At 48.3% G+C, this 17,100-nt stretch overlaps 1 protein-coding gene across 2 annotated transcripts in view; it reads left to right on the top strand.

The window, feature by feature from the left end:
* The first annotated feature begins 2,594 nt into the window (after positions 1-2,594).
* The window catches only part of SULF2 (sulfatase 2), a 48,212-nt gene continuing 33,706 nt past the window's right edge, over positions 2,595-17,100 (top strand). For both annotated transcript variants that reach the window (XM_023192495.3, XM_023192494.3), the window contains exons 1-2: positions 2,595-2,744; positions 14,860-15,029. In XM_023192495.3, coding sequence (XP_023048263.1) covers positions 14,920-15,029 — 110 coding nt within the window. In that variant the 5' untranslated portion in view covers positions 2,595-2,744; positions 14,860-14,919. The remainder of the gene's footprint in view (positions 2,745-14,859; positions 15,030-17,100) is intronic.

The raw sequence follows: 17,100 nt of genomic DNA, 5'->3' as shown, positions 1-17,100 counted from the left end.
CAGGAAAACCCCTGCAGAGGGAGCCAGCTCCATCGCAGCTCTCCCAGGGCCAGGTGGCTCTGTACTTTCTCCAGGGACACTGGTGGATGGGTTGTCCTCTCCTCTAAGGGCACCAGAGCCCCATCCCCCCCACTGTCCTTCCTCTGGGGTTCACCTCCCCGGCCTTTCTCTTTTCATCCTGAGTTCTTAGCTGAGTACTCACATGCACAAGGCCCAACGCCGAGCTGTCTGTTAGCAAGCTCCTTACGTCCCTACAACTGCCTGGAACGCTCGTGTTCTGTGCTCTCAACAGTACTCGTCAGAAATTTCAGAACTGCGGTGTCCTCATCTAGAAAGAGAGGACTAGAATAGGATTGCTGTCTCTAGTCAGCAATTATTGTACATGCAAACCAGGCACCATGGCTCACGCCTGTAATCTCAGCACTTTGGGAGGCTGAGGCAGGCAGATCGCTTGAGCTCAGGAGTTCAAGAACAGCCTGTGCAGCATGGTGAAACCCCTTCTCTACAAAAACTACAAAAATAAGCCAGGCATGGTGGCATGCGCCTGTCGTCCCAGCTACTCGAGAGGATGAGGTGGGAGGATCCCTTGAGTCTGGGAGGTTGAGACTGCAGTGAGCCGTGATGGTGCCACTACACTCCAGCCTGGGTGGCAGAGTGAGACGTGTCTCAAAGAAAAAAAAATGTACATGCAAAATAAAAACAGAAGAAGACCATGAAGAGGACTTGTCTGCCTCCTCATCAGAGAGTTTTTAGGCACATCCCCTTCCCGATGAATTAGGATGATTTTCTTTAAGCTTTGTTGTTGATGTAAAGCATGCATGTGGAAAAGTGCACGGCTCCCAAATGTCCAGGCCAGTGAGGTGTCACCAACTGAACCACCTGCTCCAGCAAGACATAGAACAAGACCATTCATTAAACTCCCCTTGCTGCTCCCACCCACCCTCCCCCGTCTCCAGGATACCCACTGTTTTTATTCTAACACCATAGGTTAGTTTGGCCTGTTCTCGAATTTCACATAGATGAGGTCATATGGCATGTATTCTTTTGTATCTGGTTTATTTCTCTTAACATTCTTAGGTTGTTGAGAGTAATCCTTGTTCTTGAATGTAGCACTAGGTCTTTCATTCAAGTTTCAATGTAGCCTTCCATTCTCTAAATATGCAACAATTTCTTTACCCATCCTTTTGTTGATAAACATTTCATTTGTTTCTACTTATTTACTATTACAAATGTGCTGTCATGTCTTACACCTGACTTTAGGTGAATGTATGAATACTTTTCTATTGGGTAAATACCCAAGATTTAAATGGCTGGGTAGAAGTTATCAGTGCGTTCAAATTTAGCAGACACGGCCAAAGAGTTCCCCACCATGGTTGGACCAGTTGGGGCAGCCACCCAGTGTGTGAGGGCTCAAGTTGTCCCACATCCCCACCCATACTAAGCCCATTTTTTTAATGTTAGCCCTTCTGGTTGCTGTGTAGTAGACAGAATCCAAGGGATCCACAAACTTCAATGAGGAAAAATAATTACAGTCTCATTTTTACTAACCTACAGCTGAAACTTAGCATTTGCTTCCAATATGAGCATAGGCCATAAACCACAGTATGTTGGCAGAATCTGTAGCTTTGTCATCTGTAGAAATCACCAGTATTGGCCGGGCGCGGTGGCTCAAGCCTGTAATCCCAGCACTTTGGGAGGCCGAGACGGGCGGATCACGAGGTCAGGAGATCGAGACCATCCTGGCTAACACGGTGAAACCCCGTCTCTACTAAAAAATACAAAAAACTAGCCGGGCGAGGTGGTGGGCACCTACAGTCCCAGCTACTCTGGAGGCTGAGGCAGGAGAATGGCGTGAACCCGGGAGGCGGAGCTTGCAGTGAGCTGAGATCCGGCCACTGCACTCCAGCCTGGGCGGCAGAGCAAGACTCCGTCTCAAAAAAAAAAAAGAAATCACCAGTATTTTAATATCCCATTACAGTTGTTGCAGATATCACAAAATCAAATATTTTCACTTGTGACTGTTTTGAAATGATTGCTCTCTACAAGGTGTGGTGGCTCATGCCTGTAATCCCAACACTTTGGGAGGCCAAGGCAGGCCGATCACCTGAGGTCAGGAGTTCGAGACCAGCCTGGCCAACATGGTGAAATCCCATCTCTACTAAAAATACAAAAAATTAGCCAGGCATGGTGGCAGACGCCTGTAATCCCAGCTCCTCAGGAGGCTGAGACAGGAGAATCGCTTGAACCCAGGAGGCAGAGGTTGCAGTGAGACAAGATCGTGTCATTGCACTCCAGCCTGGGCAATAGAGCAAGATTCCGTCTGAAATAAAAATCAAAAATAAAAGACACACTATTGCAAATGCTTTTGGTGTTTTGATAACCATATTTCCAAACAATTGATTTTCTCTGTAACCCTGTATCTTGTATTCAATGCATGTAATAACATTGGAAAAGGGATCCATTGGCTCCGTGTGCCAGAGGGCTCCATGGCAGAGCAGGTGTGCATACGCAGGCCTCGGGCATAATACAATGGTTTAATAAACATCGTCAGGCACTTTCTCACATGGCCTCCTGATCCATCTCTCTCCACAGCTTTCTTCGGGAAGTATCTTAATGAATACAATGGCTCCTACGTGCCGCCCGGCTGGAAGGAGTGGGTCGGACTTCTTAAAAACTCCCGCTTTTATAACTACACACTGTGTCGGAACGGGGTGAAAGAGAAGCATGGCTCCGACTACTCCAAGGTAAGCTGCGACCTTTCCGGCCTGGGAGAGGCCGTGAGGCCCAGCAGTTAGGGGCCCAACTCAGGAGCCAGACTACCTGGGTTCAGATTGTGACTCAGACGCTTAACAGTGTGACCTTGAGCATTTTACATCCACCTCCTCATTCTCAGTTTTCTCATCTCTCAGCCAGGCACAGTGGCTGACGCCTGTAATCCCAGCACTTTGGGAGGCTAAGGCGGGCGAATCACTTGAGTCAAGGAGTTCAAGACCAGCCTGGGCAACATGACGGGACCCTGTCTCTACATACAAAAACTAGCCGGGTGTGGTGGCACATGGCTATGGTCCCATCTACTGGAGAGGCTGAGATGGGAGGATTGCCTAAGCCTGGGAGTTTGAGGCTGCAGTGAGCCAAGATCTTGCCACTGCTCTTGGGCCTGGGTGACAGAGCAAGCCTCTGTCTTTAAAAAAGAAAAGAAAAGTATTCATTTCTCAAAGAATAGTCTCTGTTTCCAAGAGTTTGGTTTTTTAACATTTTGCCCAGACAGAATATTCTTACAGAAAGTACATATACAGAGTGTACCACTCAAGGGCTTGTCGCAAACTAAACGGACATGTGTAACGAGCACCCAGGTAGGCCAAGAAGAGAATGTCACCACCGCCCGCAGCAGTCCCCTCACAGAATTCCCCCCACTCGACACCCTTCCCACGAGCATAACGGTGATTCAGACTCTTAGCGTTACAGATTCTCTCTGCCTCTGGCTTCTCTTGCTTAGTATTATGTTGAGTTCATTCTTGCTGCCCAGCATTCCGTCATGCGCTTATACCGCAATTTGTTTATTTATTCTACTTTTATTGGGCATTTAGGTATTTCCAGTTTGGGGTTATTACACATAGTGCTGCTGAGCACCGCCTAGAACCTAGTTCCTGGTGAGCACAGGGGCTCGTTTCTGTTACACCCGCTCCTCACAGCAGCGTTGCTGAGCACAGGGCGTGTGCATGTTCAGAGTGAGTGGTTCCTGCCTAAGCACCTGCTGAAGTGGTTGATCCTCAGTCGTAGTTTTTTCTATTTTTAATTTAAGATTAATCGACATGAGGTAGCATGCACAGATCTTAAGTGGACCGCTCAATGAATTTTCACATACGTGTGCATCTGTTTCAAATATGCGTGTATCTGTTTCACCACGGCTCCGATCAAGACATACAGCATTTCCAGAAGACTCCCTGGGACCCCTCTCCAGTCATGACCCCCACCCTGCGGATGACAGCTACTCTGACTTCTGTCACCGTGGATTAGTTTTGCCTGTTCTAGAACTTCACCTAAATGGAATCGTATAGTCTGTTCTCTTCTGTGTCTACCTTTTTTCACCCAGTGCAGTGTCTGTGAGATCTGTATTTATCCCTTCAACAACTCATGGACATTTGGTTGTCTCCAGTTTGGGTCTGTTATAAACTAAGCTGCCGTGAACATCCTTGTCCATTTCTTTTAGTGGACATATGTGCCCGTTTATTTTGGTTAGACACCCGAAGAAGAATTGCTGGGACATAGGATGTGTTAAGATGTTGCACCCGGCCAGGCGCAGTGGCTCACGCCTATAATCCCAGTGCTTTAGGAGGCCGAGGCGAGTGGATCACTTTAGGTGAGGAGTTCGAGGCCAGCGTGGCCAACATGGTGAAACCCTGTCTCCACTAAAAATACAAAAATTATCCCGGTGTGGTGGCGGGCGCCTGTAATCCCAGTTACTCGGGAGGCTGAGGCAGGGGAATGGCATGAACCCAGGAGGAAGAGGTTGCAGTGAGCCGAGATCATGCCACTGCACTCCAGCCTGGGTAACAGAGCAAGACTCCATCTCAAAAAAAAAAAAGGTTGCACCAGTTGACACTCCCAGCCAGAAATGGGAGTTGCTCTGCATCCCTTATCAGCACTTGGTGGTGTCTTTTTTGTCAGGGCTGCTTTGCTGGGCGTGTAGTGGTGTTTCCTTATGGTTTTACCACAGAGGTTTTTGAGGATCACATGAGTTAATACATGTAGAACATTAGAAGCGCCCCCTTGCACGTAGTAAATACTCAGTATGTAGTAGCTTAGATCAGGGCAACAAATATTTTCTGTAAAGGGCCGGATACTAAATATTTTAGACTTTACAAGGCTTACAGTCCTGTTACCACTGCTGAAGTCTGCCATTATAATGTGAAAGCAGCCATAGATAATATGCAAACAAATAAGCATGGCCATGTTCTAAGGAAGCTTTGTTTACAAAAACAGGCAGTGGACCTGCTTGGCTGTAGTTTGCTGACCCCTGGCTTAGATGATGAGGAGGAGGAGGAGAGGCTGACGGTGATGTTTCGTCCAGATGTCCCATTTTAAAAGAAATAAGGAAATGAACAAATCTTCCTGCCCCATCCGAATCCTCAGAGTCAGCTCTGACATCCCCCCACAGCTGGTACATTCTTCCCCAGACCGGCTGCCAAATCCATCCCTGTTTCTGTTTCCCCTCCACACTGCCACCCGTCCTGGGCCCTGCCTACTGTGACTCCCCAGGTTAAAGTCACTAGAGAACAGGCAATCACTGAAAGAGGGTAGCAAGCCGGGAGTGACTGGACAATAGGGACTGGTGGGGACTGTGGAGAAGGCATCTGTCTAAAAGGGGCAGATCGGGCCCAGGTAGAGCTGTGGACCCAGACGGCCAGTTTTCCTGATTTTTCAGCAGAAGCCACAAATTAGTATTTTTTACCTGTGAAATCTCCTGATTGGTAAATATTGGCAGCTAATTCAGACTCTTCTAAAATCCTGCATGAATCGAGCATGCCTGACCCACAGGCCTGCGGCCCTTCAGCCCATCATGTCATTCTTCTGCCAACACCCTCCAGGGACTGTACAGTGAGTTTCGCATTTGGAGTCAGTGGGATCAAGCTCAGAGCCCCAACCTGGACACATGTTACACGACCTTGGATATGCTGCCTACTCCTAAGAACCTCAACTCCCAAATCTGACAGACGAGCATATGCTTGCATACTTAGTCATGTGCACTTCCATTTACTGAGCACCTACTGTGTACCAGGCACCCTGCTGGGTGTTTAACATGTAGTACTTCTGATACTCAGAACAATCACATGAGGGGAGTGGACTAGTCAAACTTGATTCCATTATTCATTCACCACCCCCAGCAAGTATTCATTGAGAGCCTGCTGTGTGCCAGGCACCATGCCAAGTGCTGGCTATTCCAGGGTGAATGAAAACAGACCCAGCCATGGTCCTCCTGGAGCTCACAGTCTGGCACATGAAGATGTGATATAAACCATTAAGTGATGTGCACACATCATTAATGCACACACACACACACACACACACATATCACACCCATCTATTTTGTCATCCCCAGTATGAGCCATTTCAACCTCCAAGCTTGCTAGTTATTACAATCATCTCAGTTTTTTTTTTTTTTTTTTTTTTTTTTTTTTTTGAGACAGAGTTTTTGTACTTGTTGCCCACGCTGGAGTGCAATGGTACGATCTCGGCTCACTGCAACCTCTGCCTCCCGGGTTTGTGCGATTCTCCTGCCTCAGCCTCCTGAGTAGCTGGGATTACAGGCGTGCATCACCATGCCCAGCTAATTTTGTATTTTTAGTAGAGATGGGGTTTCTCCATGTTGGTCAGGCTGGTCTTGAACTCCCAACCTCAGTGATCCAACCACCTTGGCCTCCCAAAGTGCTGGGATTATAGGCATGAGCCACGGCACCCGGCCACTATAGGGCAATTTTTTGTAATCAGACTAGGCACTTGCAGATGTTTATGAACAGAAATTTAACTCCCAATGGCTTAATCAAAGAGGAAATATATTCACCTGTTTAACTGAAAAACCATCTGTAGGGGTATCAGGCATGGGTGGATCCAGGAGTTCAAATGAACCCCCAAGGAGTTGGTTTCCCTCGACTGTCAGCTCTGTTTTCTTCTGCTCGACTGTATTCACAGACGCTCTGTCTCCTGGTAGCAATGTAACCTTCCTTACATCCTCCCAGTTTCCTGGCCAGCTGCAAGCGTGGGAGTCTCTCTCCCAGGATTCCCAGTGAGTCTCAGTGCATCTCATTGGCTCTGGATCAGTCCCATGTCTGTCCCTGAGCCAATCAGTGTGGCCAGGAGGATGCCTGGTTCCCTGGACTATAAGTCACATGGTTCACTCCTGAGCCAGACGTGGGGGTAGCAGGAGCTCTACCCTGGAACCTTGGCTGAGAATAGAGCCCCACATAAGAATGGAGTTTCCACCAGGAGAAGGCTGACTAGGTGCTCAATGGCCAAAAAACACTGTCCCGCTTCTGTTCTGGGAACACTGGCACACATGGAGATCCCTCTGCCTCTGACAGGTCATCCTCGGCTTCCCATAAGTCTGATGGGTCCAGTCCCAGGTGGCAGAAGCCGCCTTCTGCCTGCCCTCAAGTCTCACTCTGCACATAGTAGGCCTGCGGCCTCCCAAGTGAATTAATTCCAAAGTTCTGATGAGGCAGTCCAGCATGGACTCCTTGGAATATAAATTCCAGTCCCAGGGCTAAGCACGCTGTTTCCCTCCTCCCAGCCTCAGTGCAGGCGGATTCTCTAAATATCCTGAAAAACACATTCCCTCCTTTTTAAAATTCTTCACCACATCCACGCCTCGTCTCAGAGCAGCCCAATAATCAGGTTATCCCGGGGTGCTCAGGGTTCTTTTGGGGCTAAGCATGGAGACATAGAACGTCCGTCCTTTTGCCCTGTGTCCCACCCCCACACATCTCCCCGTGTGAATGAGAACAGCCCTGTGAGAGAGGCGTGAGAGGATTCCTGTCCACACCCCCCCAGTTACCAGGGGCCTGGGAACAGACGCTCTAACAGGGATGTGGTCAGAGGGCGGGGTGGTGAAGTCAGAACTGGCTCGGGTCCAGGGTTCAAATCCTGAGGGTAGCAGTGGGCAGCAGGAGCCCAAGTGTCAAGGGAACGGGAGTGAGCCCGGGGTTCCAGCTGAGGCAGATCTCAGGAGCCCTGTGCCGTGGGCCCTAGACTCAGGCAGTAAGATGCCTCTGGCAAGGCGGAATGTCACTGCTGGCCTCGGGAAGGGGCTTGTTGAGAGGCCCAGGCAGGGAGGAAGCTCAGCCTTCGCAAGCCCCCCTCAGAAGGCCTCTGAGGACTCTGTCCCAAGTCACTAATCCACAGGTGGGTACATGCCACCAAAGGAGTCCAGATGTCAAGGGCAGACAGAGAGGCGGTGGTGATGAGAAAACAGTGATACAGGACAAGCACTGATGGCAGAAGAGGGTTGGAGAAGGGACGACAGTTGTTGGTGGGAAGCGAAGTGAGAATGACCTAGGGTTGAGTCCCCCGAAGAGGCTTCCAGGTAGCTGGTCAAAGCGGGGCTGGGTGTTGGGTGACTCTGCGGGAAGGTGATGGCAGTGCACAGCCAGTCTGGTGGCAACCCGGCAGATTCTGTGAACTTAAATGTGCCCCACCCCTTGCCACAGCATGTACACTTCTCTGTCTGTCTGGAGAAGCCTCAGTCATATGCAGGAGATGGTGTGACAGAGCACGTGGTTGTAGCTTTGTTTGTTACTGAAAGAAATCGGCAAAGTCCACCAATACACGAAATAACTAAATGACCATGAAGCATCCCTCCCCTGGAAGATCCTGGGCAAGGGATGGGACAGGTCTGCCTTATGTCCTGAGCCCAGCAGGCAGAATGGGAAAAGCAAGTTCCAGAACTCCTCAGGTCCTTAATGAAATGTCACCTCACTTCAGCCTTCCTGGACCACCTTGTATAAGGGCACCCCCACACACACTCCTTACTGCAACAAATCACCGTCTGACGCGTTACACCCTGTGTATGTTACTGATTCGTTTGTAAAGTATCTGTCTCTTCTCATAAGAATACAAGCCCCTTGAAGGCAGGAATGCTCATTTGTTTTGTTCACTGCTGTATTTGTCAGATAGATAAATGAATATGTACAGTATGCTGCGATTCATAATATTAAAAGATGCATAAAGTGATACTATAACTTACCTAATAAAACACTGGAAAGGTTATTCTCAGTAGGGGACAGAAGAGCCAAGGTTATGGGCGGGCGGGGGGGGGCAGTAAGGAGTAATCTAATCAAATGAGACTTCACTGTCCTTTGTACTATTTTAATTTTCACAAAGAAACTGCAGGCATATGGTTCTTGAGGAATAATGACTAACACTCATTTAGACATATCATGTACCAGATACTGTTTGAATCATTTCACATAAATTAACCCATGCGTTTCTCACCATAGTCTGTGAGGTATATACTGTTAGTATTCCCAACTGTCAGATGAGAAAACTGAGGCCCAGAGAGGCTAAGTAATGTAACCAGGCCACACAGCCTAGTAAGTGATAAAGCAGGATTCGAACCCAGGCCATCTGGCTTCAAAGTCCGTGCACTAAACCACAGCCCGTGGGCCCAGACTAGTGGTTTTTGTATGGCCCCTGAGCTAAGAATGGTTTTTAATTTTCAACTAGTTGAAAAACCAATCAAAAGAAGAGCATTTTTCAAGTGGTATAAACAAAAAAGGAATGTTATTCAGCCTTTAAAAAGAAGGAAATCCGGCTGGGCGCAGTGGCTCATGCCTGTAATCCCAGCACTTTGGGAGGCCAAACCAGGCGGATCACTTGAGGTCAGGAGTTTGAGACTAGCCTGGCCAACATGGTGAAACCCCGTCTCTACTAAAAATAGAAAAATTAGCTGGACATGGTGGTGCATGCCTGTAGTCCAGCTACTTGGAAGGCTGAGGCAGGAGAATCGCTTGAACCTGGGAGGCAGAGGCTGCAGTGAGCTGAGGCTGCGCCTCTGCACTCCAGCCTGGCCGACAGAGCAAGACACTGTCTCAAAATAAAACAATAAAATAAGGCAATCTTATGGTATGCAGCAACGTGGATGAACCTTGAGAACATTATGCTAAGTGAAATAAACCAGACACAGAAGCACAAATACTGCATGATTCCACTTACATGAGGCAGCTAAATTAGTCAGACAATAGCAGCAAAAAGGAGAATGGTGGTTGGCAGGGCCCAGGGGAGGGGGAACTGGGGAGGTGCTGTTCAAGATGTATGAGGTTTCAGTTATGCAAGATGAAACAGTTCCAGAGATCTGCTGTACGACATGGTGCTTAGAGTTAACGGTTCTCTACTTCACAGATAAAACTTTGTTAAAAAGCGTACCGCTCGTGTTTTTTTACCACAAGAAAGCTTTTAAGAGTAATTTTCATGACGTGAAAAATATATGAAATTAAAACTGCATCTATACATAAAGCTTTACTGGAGCATGGACATGCCCATTCATTTTCCTGATAGCTGCTTTCAAGCCACAATGGCAGCAATGAGTAGTTGCAACTGGTACATGGGGCCTGCAGAGCCTAAGTATTGACTATCCGACCCTTTACAGGAACGGTTTGTGCATACTTGCTCTAAACCACTATGTATGCTTCTCATTAATGATTTTATCTGTGTGGGGGAAAAAAAAGATGGACCTGACCCAAAAATACAAAGGCCTTGGCTGCAGCTCTGGATGCACGGCTTATTTGTTTGGGGACCTCACTTCCTTATCTGTAAAATGGGTATAATGTCCACTTGTGGAAGTTGCTGTGACGGTCAGCTGAGCTAAGATATTTCATAATACTAAGAGCGTATGTTTATTCATTACGAGTTGTCTGGAGCCCAAGGAGCCGCTGCCACCCACATGCGCTGCCTTGGCCTCGGAGGGAAGCCCGGTGCTGAGTGCCCACTCGAGGGAAACACGCTTTTGCCTGGGGCTGAGGCTGGCAGTCTCTGCAGACACTAGCTGCTCAGTCGGTGAAGCTTGTGGATGCCTGCGGGAATCACCTGGGGCTCAGAGGGTGCCTGCCAGAGGGAGCCAGATGCACCTTGGAGTCCCGGCTGTGGCTTCTCAGCCCTGTGGAGCTGCGCAGGCCAGGAGCGCCTGGGTAGAGCCTGACTCCTGGGCGCCGGGTTCTGGAAAACACACCTGGGCCTGCGTGGCCCCCACCCGTCTCACCCTCCTGCTCGCAGCTCTGAATTTCAGAGTCCTTCCTCATGGCTCTCCCCGGGCACCCCAAACACAGTTTGCCCATATCTGAACTCGGCCTTTCGCCCAGCCCAGGCCTTCTCTGTACCCTTCCCCCAACTGCCCAAACCAGAGACCAACAGTGGCTCCACCCCCCACGTCCACCCAGTGGCTGTGTCCTGGCTGCCCCTGAGTGTCGCTGGATGCCGCCCCTGCCACCCTGGCCCAGGCCCCCTGGTCTCTCCCTTAGGAGATACCTGGGTGTGGCTGAAGCCCTGTGGCTGGAGGGATGGGCAGCTCTTGTTGGCCCGCCTGGCACTAACTGCCTGCCGGTGGAGCAGGGTGGCGGCTTTGGAGGCAGGTGTGTCATGTGGCATTGTGGAGCCAGCAGAGGTCGGGGAAGACTTAGCCAAGGAGTGGCCACTGAGGAGGACAAATAAGGAGGGGAGCTCTGAGACATGGAGAAAATCTGCCTCGCCACCAAGACAGTCCTGATTCTTAGTTGAATGGTGACAGAGAGCTGGCTGTGCACAAGACACTGTGGCAAGAGCTTCACATCTATTAGAGCTTTAACCCTCCTGTCAGCCTCGAGAGGCAGATACCGTAATCACCCCACACACACTTCCAAACATGAGACTCTGGGAGCCCCTGACGTACCCTCCTGGCTCTCATTCCTCTCCTGGCCTGAGCCATTCCCTGGAGGTAGCCAATATCCTGGAGCTTCTTCCCACACGTACCTTTATTATTTCATCCCATATGCAGATGTCTCTAACAATGTATGATGCTCTGTGTGTGTCCTCAGACTTTTCATAAATGATACCATATACAAATCCTTCCACAACCTGCTTTTCTCACCCAATATAACGTTGTAAGATTTATCCATGTTTGATCCGTGTTCATCCACATAGCTCTGTTCTTTCTCACTGCTTTATAATCCCATTGTATATCTTCTCCTAGGAATGGAGGTTAATGGTAGCTTTATTTTTAAAAAAGTTTAACCACAGCCAAACAGGCATATAGTTCTAGGATGAAGTAGTGAAGATGAGTCTATTATGAAGAGCAATGGTGGCAGCAAGTGTCTACTACTGGCGGTTCCACCTCATTCTCATGCCATTTCTTGATTTGACCCCTTCAGGCCCTGACTGTTGATGTCAGGGTACAGAGCTTTGTACCATGTTTAGATCCACTGTAAGTTACCTTTGTCATTTTAAGAACTTTTCTAATACCTTTAGATCATGTTCCAAAACTATAGCAGCAGCTCTTTGATTTATGTAACATGTATTATTTTTATGTAATACATTCTATAGAGCCCCCTTATAAAATTGTTTTTACTCCCCAAAATTAATCCATAAACAATATTCAAGGAGCAATATATAAAGTAGCAAGTAACTTTCTCTGCTTCTCTCCTCTTCCCAGTCTTCAATCAGCATTTTGATATCCTTCCAGATTTTTCCTTGATGCTCAAAAATATATGAGGTTAGAGTTTGGTTTCTCCTCTTCACCCTCCCTCCCCTCTGCCCCCACAAAAAAATAGAAGGTTTCTGGGTTTGACTCTGTTGCTTGCTCTTAGCCTTAACCATGTATCTTGGACAACTTTACACATCCCTTTTTAATGTCTGCACAGCATTGCATAGTATGGAAGCAATACCACCGGGTGTGTTGGCTCATGCCTTAATATCTACACTTTGGGAGGCTGAGGCAGGAGGACTGCTTGAGACCAGGAGTTGGAGATCAGCCTGGGCAGCCACTTGCTAGCTGTATCTACTTGGGCTAACCACTGTTAGATACTCAAGACTGTCTTTGTAGAGACCCTGTCTCTACAAAATAAGAATAAAAATGAAAAATTAGCTGGGTGTGGTGGCATGTGCCTATAGCCCTAGCTACTCAGAAGGCTGAGGCAGGAGGATCACTTGAGCTGAGGACCTCAGGGTTACACTGAGCTATGTTTGTGCCACTGCACTCCAGCCCGAGTGACAGAGCAAGACCCTGTCTCTAATATGTACTTGTGTGTATAATATATATACATGTATACTATTAAACATATATCCTCCTGCTGGTCACTGCAATGTTTTTGTTTTATAAACAATATTGCAGTGGCCATTCTTGTGCATGTGGATATAGTGGATGAGTATACCCGAAAGAGTGTCTGTAGATGTATGAATACATCATAGTATATGTATATATGTTGTATACTTCAGGGTGGAAGCTGTAGCCACCTCTTCACCTTTTTTTTTTTTTCAGGAAAATCACTTTTTTAAAGAATTGTTTTGGGCAGAGCTGCTTTCTAGCAGAGGGTATATTTCAAGAACTCATTACCTTCAAGAAAGATTAGCAGTTAAATATTTACTAAATTCAGGAAGAGTTGTATGGGTGCTATGGCTCATGTCTGTAATCCCAGCACTTTGGGAGGCCAAGGTGGGAGGATCACTTGAGCCTGGGAGATAGAAGCTGCAGTGAGCCATGATTTCACCACTGCACTCCAGTCTAGGCAACGGAGCAAGACCTTGACCAAAAAAAAAAAAAAAAAAAAAAAAAAATTAAGAGTTTAGGCAAACCTCAACTTCTTAGCTGAGCTTTTAAAGCCTCCAGTTCTGGCTAATTACTTTTCCTCCAACTCTTCTCTCCTCTTGCCCAATATGTAAGTCAGTTCCTTATTTTCCTGGAGACATTACTGCATCCCCATCCCTTTTTTTTTTTGTTCTGCTCCTTATATCATTTCTGCATTTTACCCTCTTTCCAAGGAACCAGTTGCCATCTGCCCTCTTTTCTATTTTTAGGACACATGGCAAGCACATTCCTGCCTCAGAGCCCTGTTATCTCTGCCTGGAACTCTTCCCTGAATCGGTGATTCTCAATCCTGAATACCCATTAGAATCCCCTGGGGAGTTTTTTAAAAGTCTGATACCTGAGCCAAACTGCATCCAACCAGAATCTCTGGGGGTGAGCCCAGGTATCAGTAAGCTCTCCAGGGGATTCCAGCAAAATCCAGTGACATATATCTTCCTATGCCCAGCTCCTTCTCATCATTCAGGTCTCAACTCAAATGTCACCTCCTCAGAGAGGACCTCTGTGACTGCCCCAGCTAAAATATGCCCCTCACCTCAGCTCCCAGTTACTCTTTGTTACATCTCTCTGTTTTATTATATTTCCTTCATCTGTCACACCTTTTAACTACCGTGGTTCTTTATTTATACACGTGTCTGCTCCTGCCCCCGTGTAGGCACCCCAGGAACTTAGGGATATACCCACCCTGCATGACAGTGTCCCCCCCAGAGCCTTGAAAAAAATTCAGACTTATGAGCCAAGACTCTGTAGTGCTGGGTCCAACATTTACTAGCTGTGTGCCATTTGGCAATTTACTTAGCTTCTCTGTGCCTTAATTCCTGTTCTGGAAAATAAGGATTATCATCATACCTACTTTCTATAGTTATGTCAGAATTAAGTGAGCAAATACAGGTAAACACAGAACAGTCCTTGGCACATCGTAAGCACTCAATAGTGTTAGCTATTATTCTTTTAATATCTTTTTTTTTTTTTTTTTGAGTCAGCACCCAGGCTGGGGTGCGATCATGCAGTCTTGGCTCACTGTAGCTTCCACCTCCTGTGTTCAAGTGATTCTCCTGCCTCAGCCTTCTGAGTAGCTGGGCTACAGGTGCTCACCACCACGCCTGGCTAATTTTTGTATTTTTAGTAGAGATGGGGTTTCACCATATTGGCCAGGCTGGTCTCAAACTGACCTCAGGTGATCCACCCACCTCAGCCTCCCAAAGTGCTGGAATCACAGGTGTGAGCCATCCCACCCAGCCTATTATTTTAATATCTATTTTGAATGACATATTGCAATTCCTGCTCTGTTCTCCCTACCCACTTCTCTGCTTTATCTCCAATGAGCTTAGCACGATTTGCATCATTTGTCTGGCATTTCATTTATTTTACTTATTTCTTATCTGTCTCCTCGCTAGACTGTCAACTGCACAAGAGCAGAAATTGTTTTGTTCACTGTTGTGTCCCCAGTGCCTAGCATGGTGCCTGGCACATAGCAGACACCAGTATGAATACCTGGCTCCTCACCTGTTCTCCTTTCTCTCCCCACCTCCCAGGATTACCTCACAGACCTCATCACCAACGACAGCGTGAGCTTCTTCCGCACATCCAAGAAGATGTACCCGCACAGGCCAGTCCTCATGGTCATCAGCCATGCAGCCCCCCATGGTCCTGAGGATTCAGCCCCACAATATTCACGCCTCTTCCCCAATGCATCTCAGCACATGTAAGCCTCAGCACTGTGCCTGCCAGAGGCACTGCTTAGCATGAAGCGGGAGGGTCAGGCTTTAGCAACAGTACTGTCACCACCATGACTTCACTGTGCCTTCTCTCTAATCCTCCTGGTTGAAAGACCCCAAGAACATGCTGCTTATCCATGGTGAAACTGGGATGCAACTCCAGACAGCCTGGCCGACAGACCAAGGCAGGAGAATTTTTAACTTGGGATACATAGCCTCCCACCAAGAGGTCTGTGGATGGAGCTGTGGAGAACATGTTTCCTTTTAATGCCATGTGTATTTTATTTAAGACATCTAAAAACATTCTTTTGAGTAAGGGCTCTATAGTTTTACCAGACTAATTATTTGCCACCATTTATTGAGCCGTGGGCTATGTAGCAGGTGCTGTGCTAAGCCCTTCGCATTGTGTCCAGTCCCTGAATACTCACAATGACCCTTGGTGTACCAGTTATCTATTGCCATATGACAAATCATCCCAGAATCTAGCAGCTTAAAACAACAAACACAAATTATCTCATGGTGTCTGTGAGTCAGGAATCTGGGAGTGGCTCTTCTGAGCTCCTGGCCCAGGGTCTCCCGAAGTTGCAGTCAACTTCAGCTGGGGCTACAGTCACCTGAGGCTTGACTGGGGCTCAGTCCCATGGCTGGGCCTTGCCACATGAGCCTCTGTCCATAGGATGTTTGAGTGTCCTCACAGCATGATAACTGGCCTTGCCCACGGCAAATGATCGGAGAGTGAGGCCAAGAAAGAAGCCGCAGTGTCTTTTACAACCTAATCTTGGAAGTGGCACCATCACTCTGCCACATTCTATTGGTCACACAGACCAGTCCTCCTCCAACATGGGAGAGTCTACGCAGGAATGTGAAGGCCAGGAAGTAGGGATCATTGAGGGCCATCTTGGAGGCTGCCTGCCACACTTGGTATTCCCATTTTACAGATGAAGAAACTGAGGCACAGAGAGGTGAGGTAACTTACCTGAGGTCACCCAGCTCTAAGTGCCAGAGCCAGGATTCAAGTCCAGCCCCCACTTCTGCTTCCCATGCCTCTGCCCACCCCTGCAGGCCTCCATCCAGCTGGCTGGGAAACTTCCTGGAAAGTTCTCCTGCTTCTCTCTGGCTCAGACCACCCCCTGCTTAGCGGTAACTCAGCAGCCCTTGCTGTGACATTCTGGAGCCGCAAGGATGGGGCTGTTTGGAAACTGCCTGAATATTCAGGTGGTTTAGCTTCATTACAATCGGAATACACTGCCCTCCTCAAGCCCCTCCTGTGATTACTTTTGACAGCCCTCGAAGCAGCTCAGAGAGGGTACGAAAGGCGCCGTTCACCTTCCCATCCCTGTCTCTGGGGAGGAGGCTTTGACTGATGATGACGAGCTGGGTCCCAGGGGCCGCAGCATTGCTTCTGTGCACATCTGTCTGGCTCCCCCTCCAAACCCAAGCCCACTCCTCTCCACCCAAGAAGGCCAGCCTCCCCCAGCAGCTGGCACCCTGCCCCACCCCCACCATCCCTGCAGGGGGTGGAGGCCACTCAGCCCTATCTAAGGGAGAAGCCGTGGGTGGGGCAAGGGACGCTTTGCTTTGGCAGCATCTCTAAAAGAGGTGCCAGCTTCACCCCCAAGCAGCAGCGAGCGGCGCCGGAATTTTGTGGTGGAATTCTTTGACATTGCCTGTTGGTTTATTTTTCCTTTGAAATGAAAATTACAGAAATTGAAAATGAGCACTGTCTGCTCTTATGTGGAGAAACCCCCTTTGCCTTCTCAGGGGTGTGTTTGGAAGGCTCTCTTATCTCTGGGGTATAATCATTTCCAGAAGAAACCAAAAAAAGAGAAAGTTCTGCAGCTAGGATGTTTGATGATGACAGTCAAGAAGGGGTGGGCGGGGGACAGAGCCGGGGCACAACGTTAGAGCACTGGATCTTTCTGTCGGGTGTCTCCTATCCCATCTCTCCCCTAGAAAGCTGGCACATGCCCTGTCCTGGCACAGGCCTTATGGATTCTGTCAAAAGTTGGTAGGTGGTAGTACCATCCACCCCACAGACCCCAGGGCCCTGCACCCTCC

The sequence above is a fragment of the Piliocolobus tephrosceles genome, chromosome 20 (genome assembly GCF_002776525.5).
Source record: "Piliocolobus tephrosceles isolate RC106 chromosome 20, ASM277652v3, whole genome shotgun sequence".
Classification (NCBI taxonomy): Eukaryota; Metazoa; Chordata; class Mammalia; order Primates; family Cercopithecidae; genus Piliocolobus; species Piliocolobus tephrosceles.
Note: the sequence above shows the minus strand (reverse complement) of the source record. Positions and strands in the feature narration are given on the sequence as shown.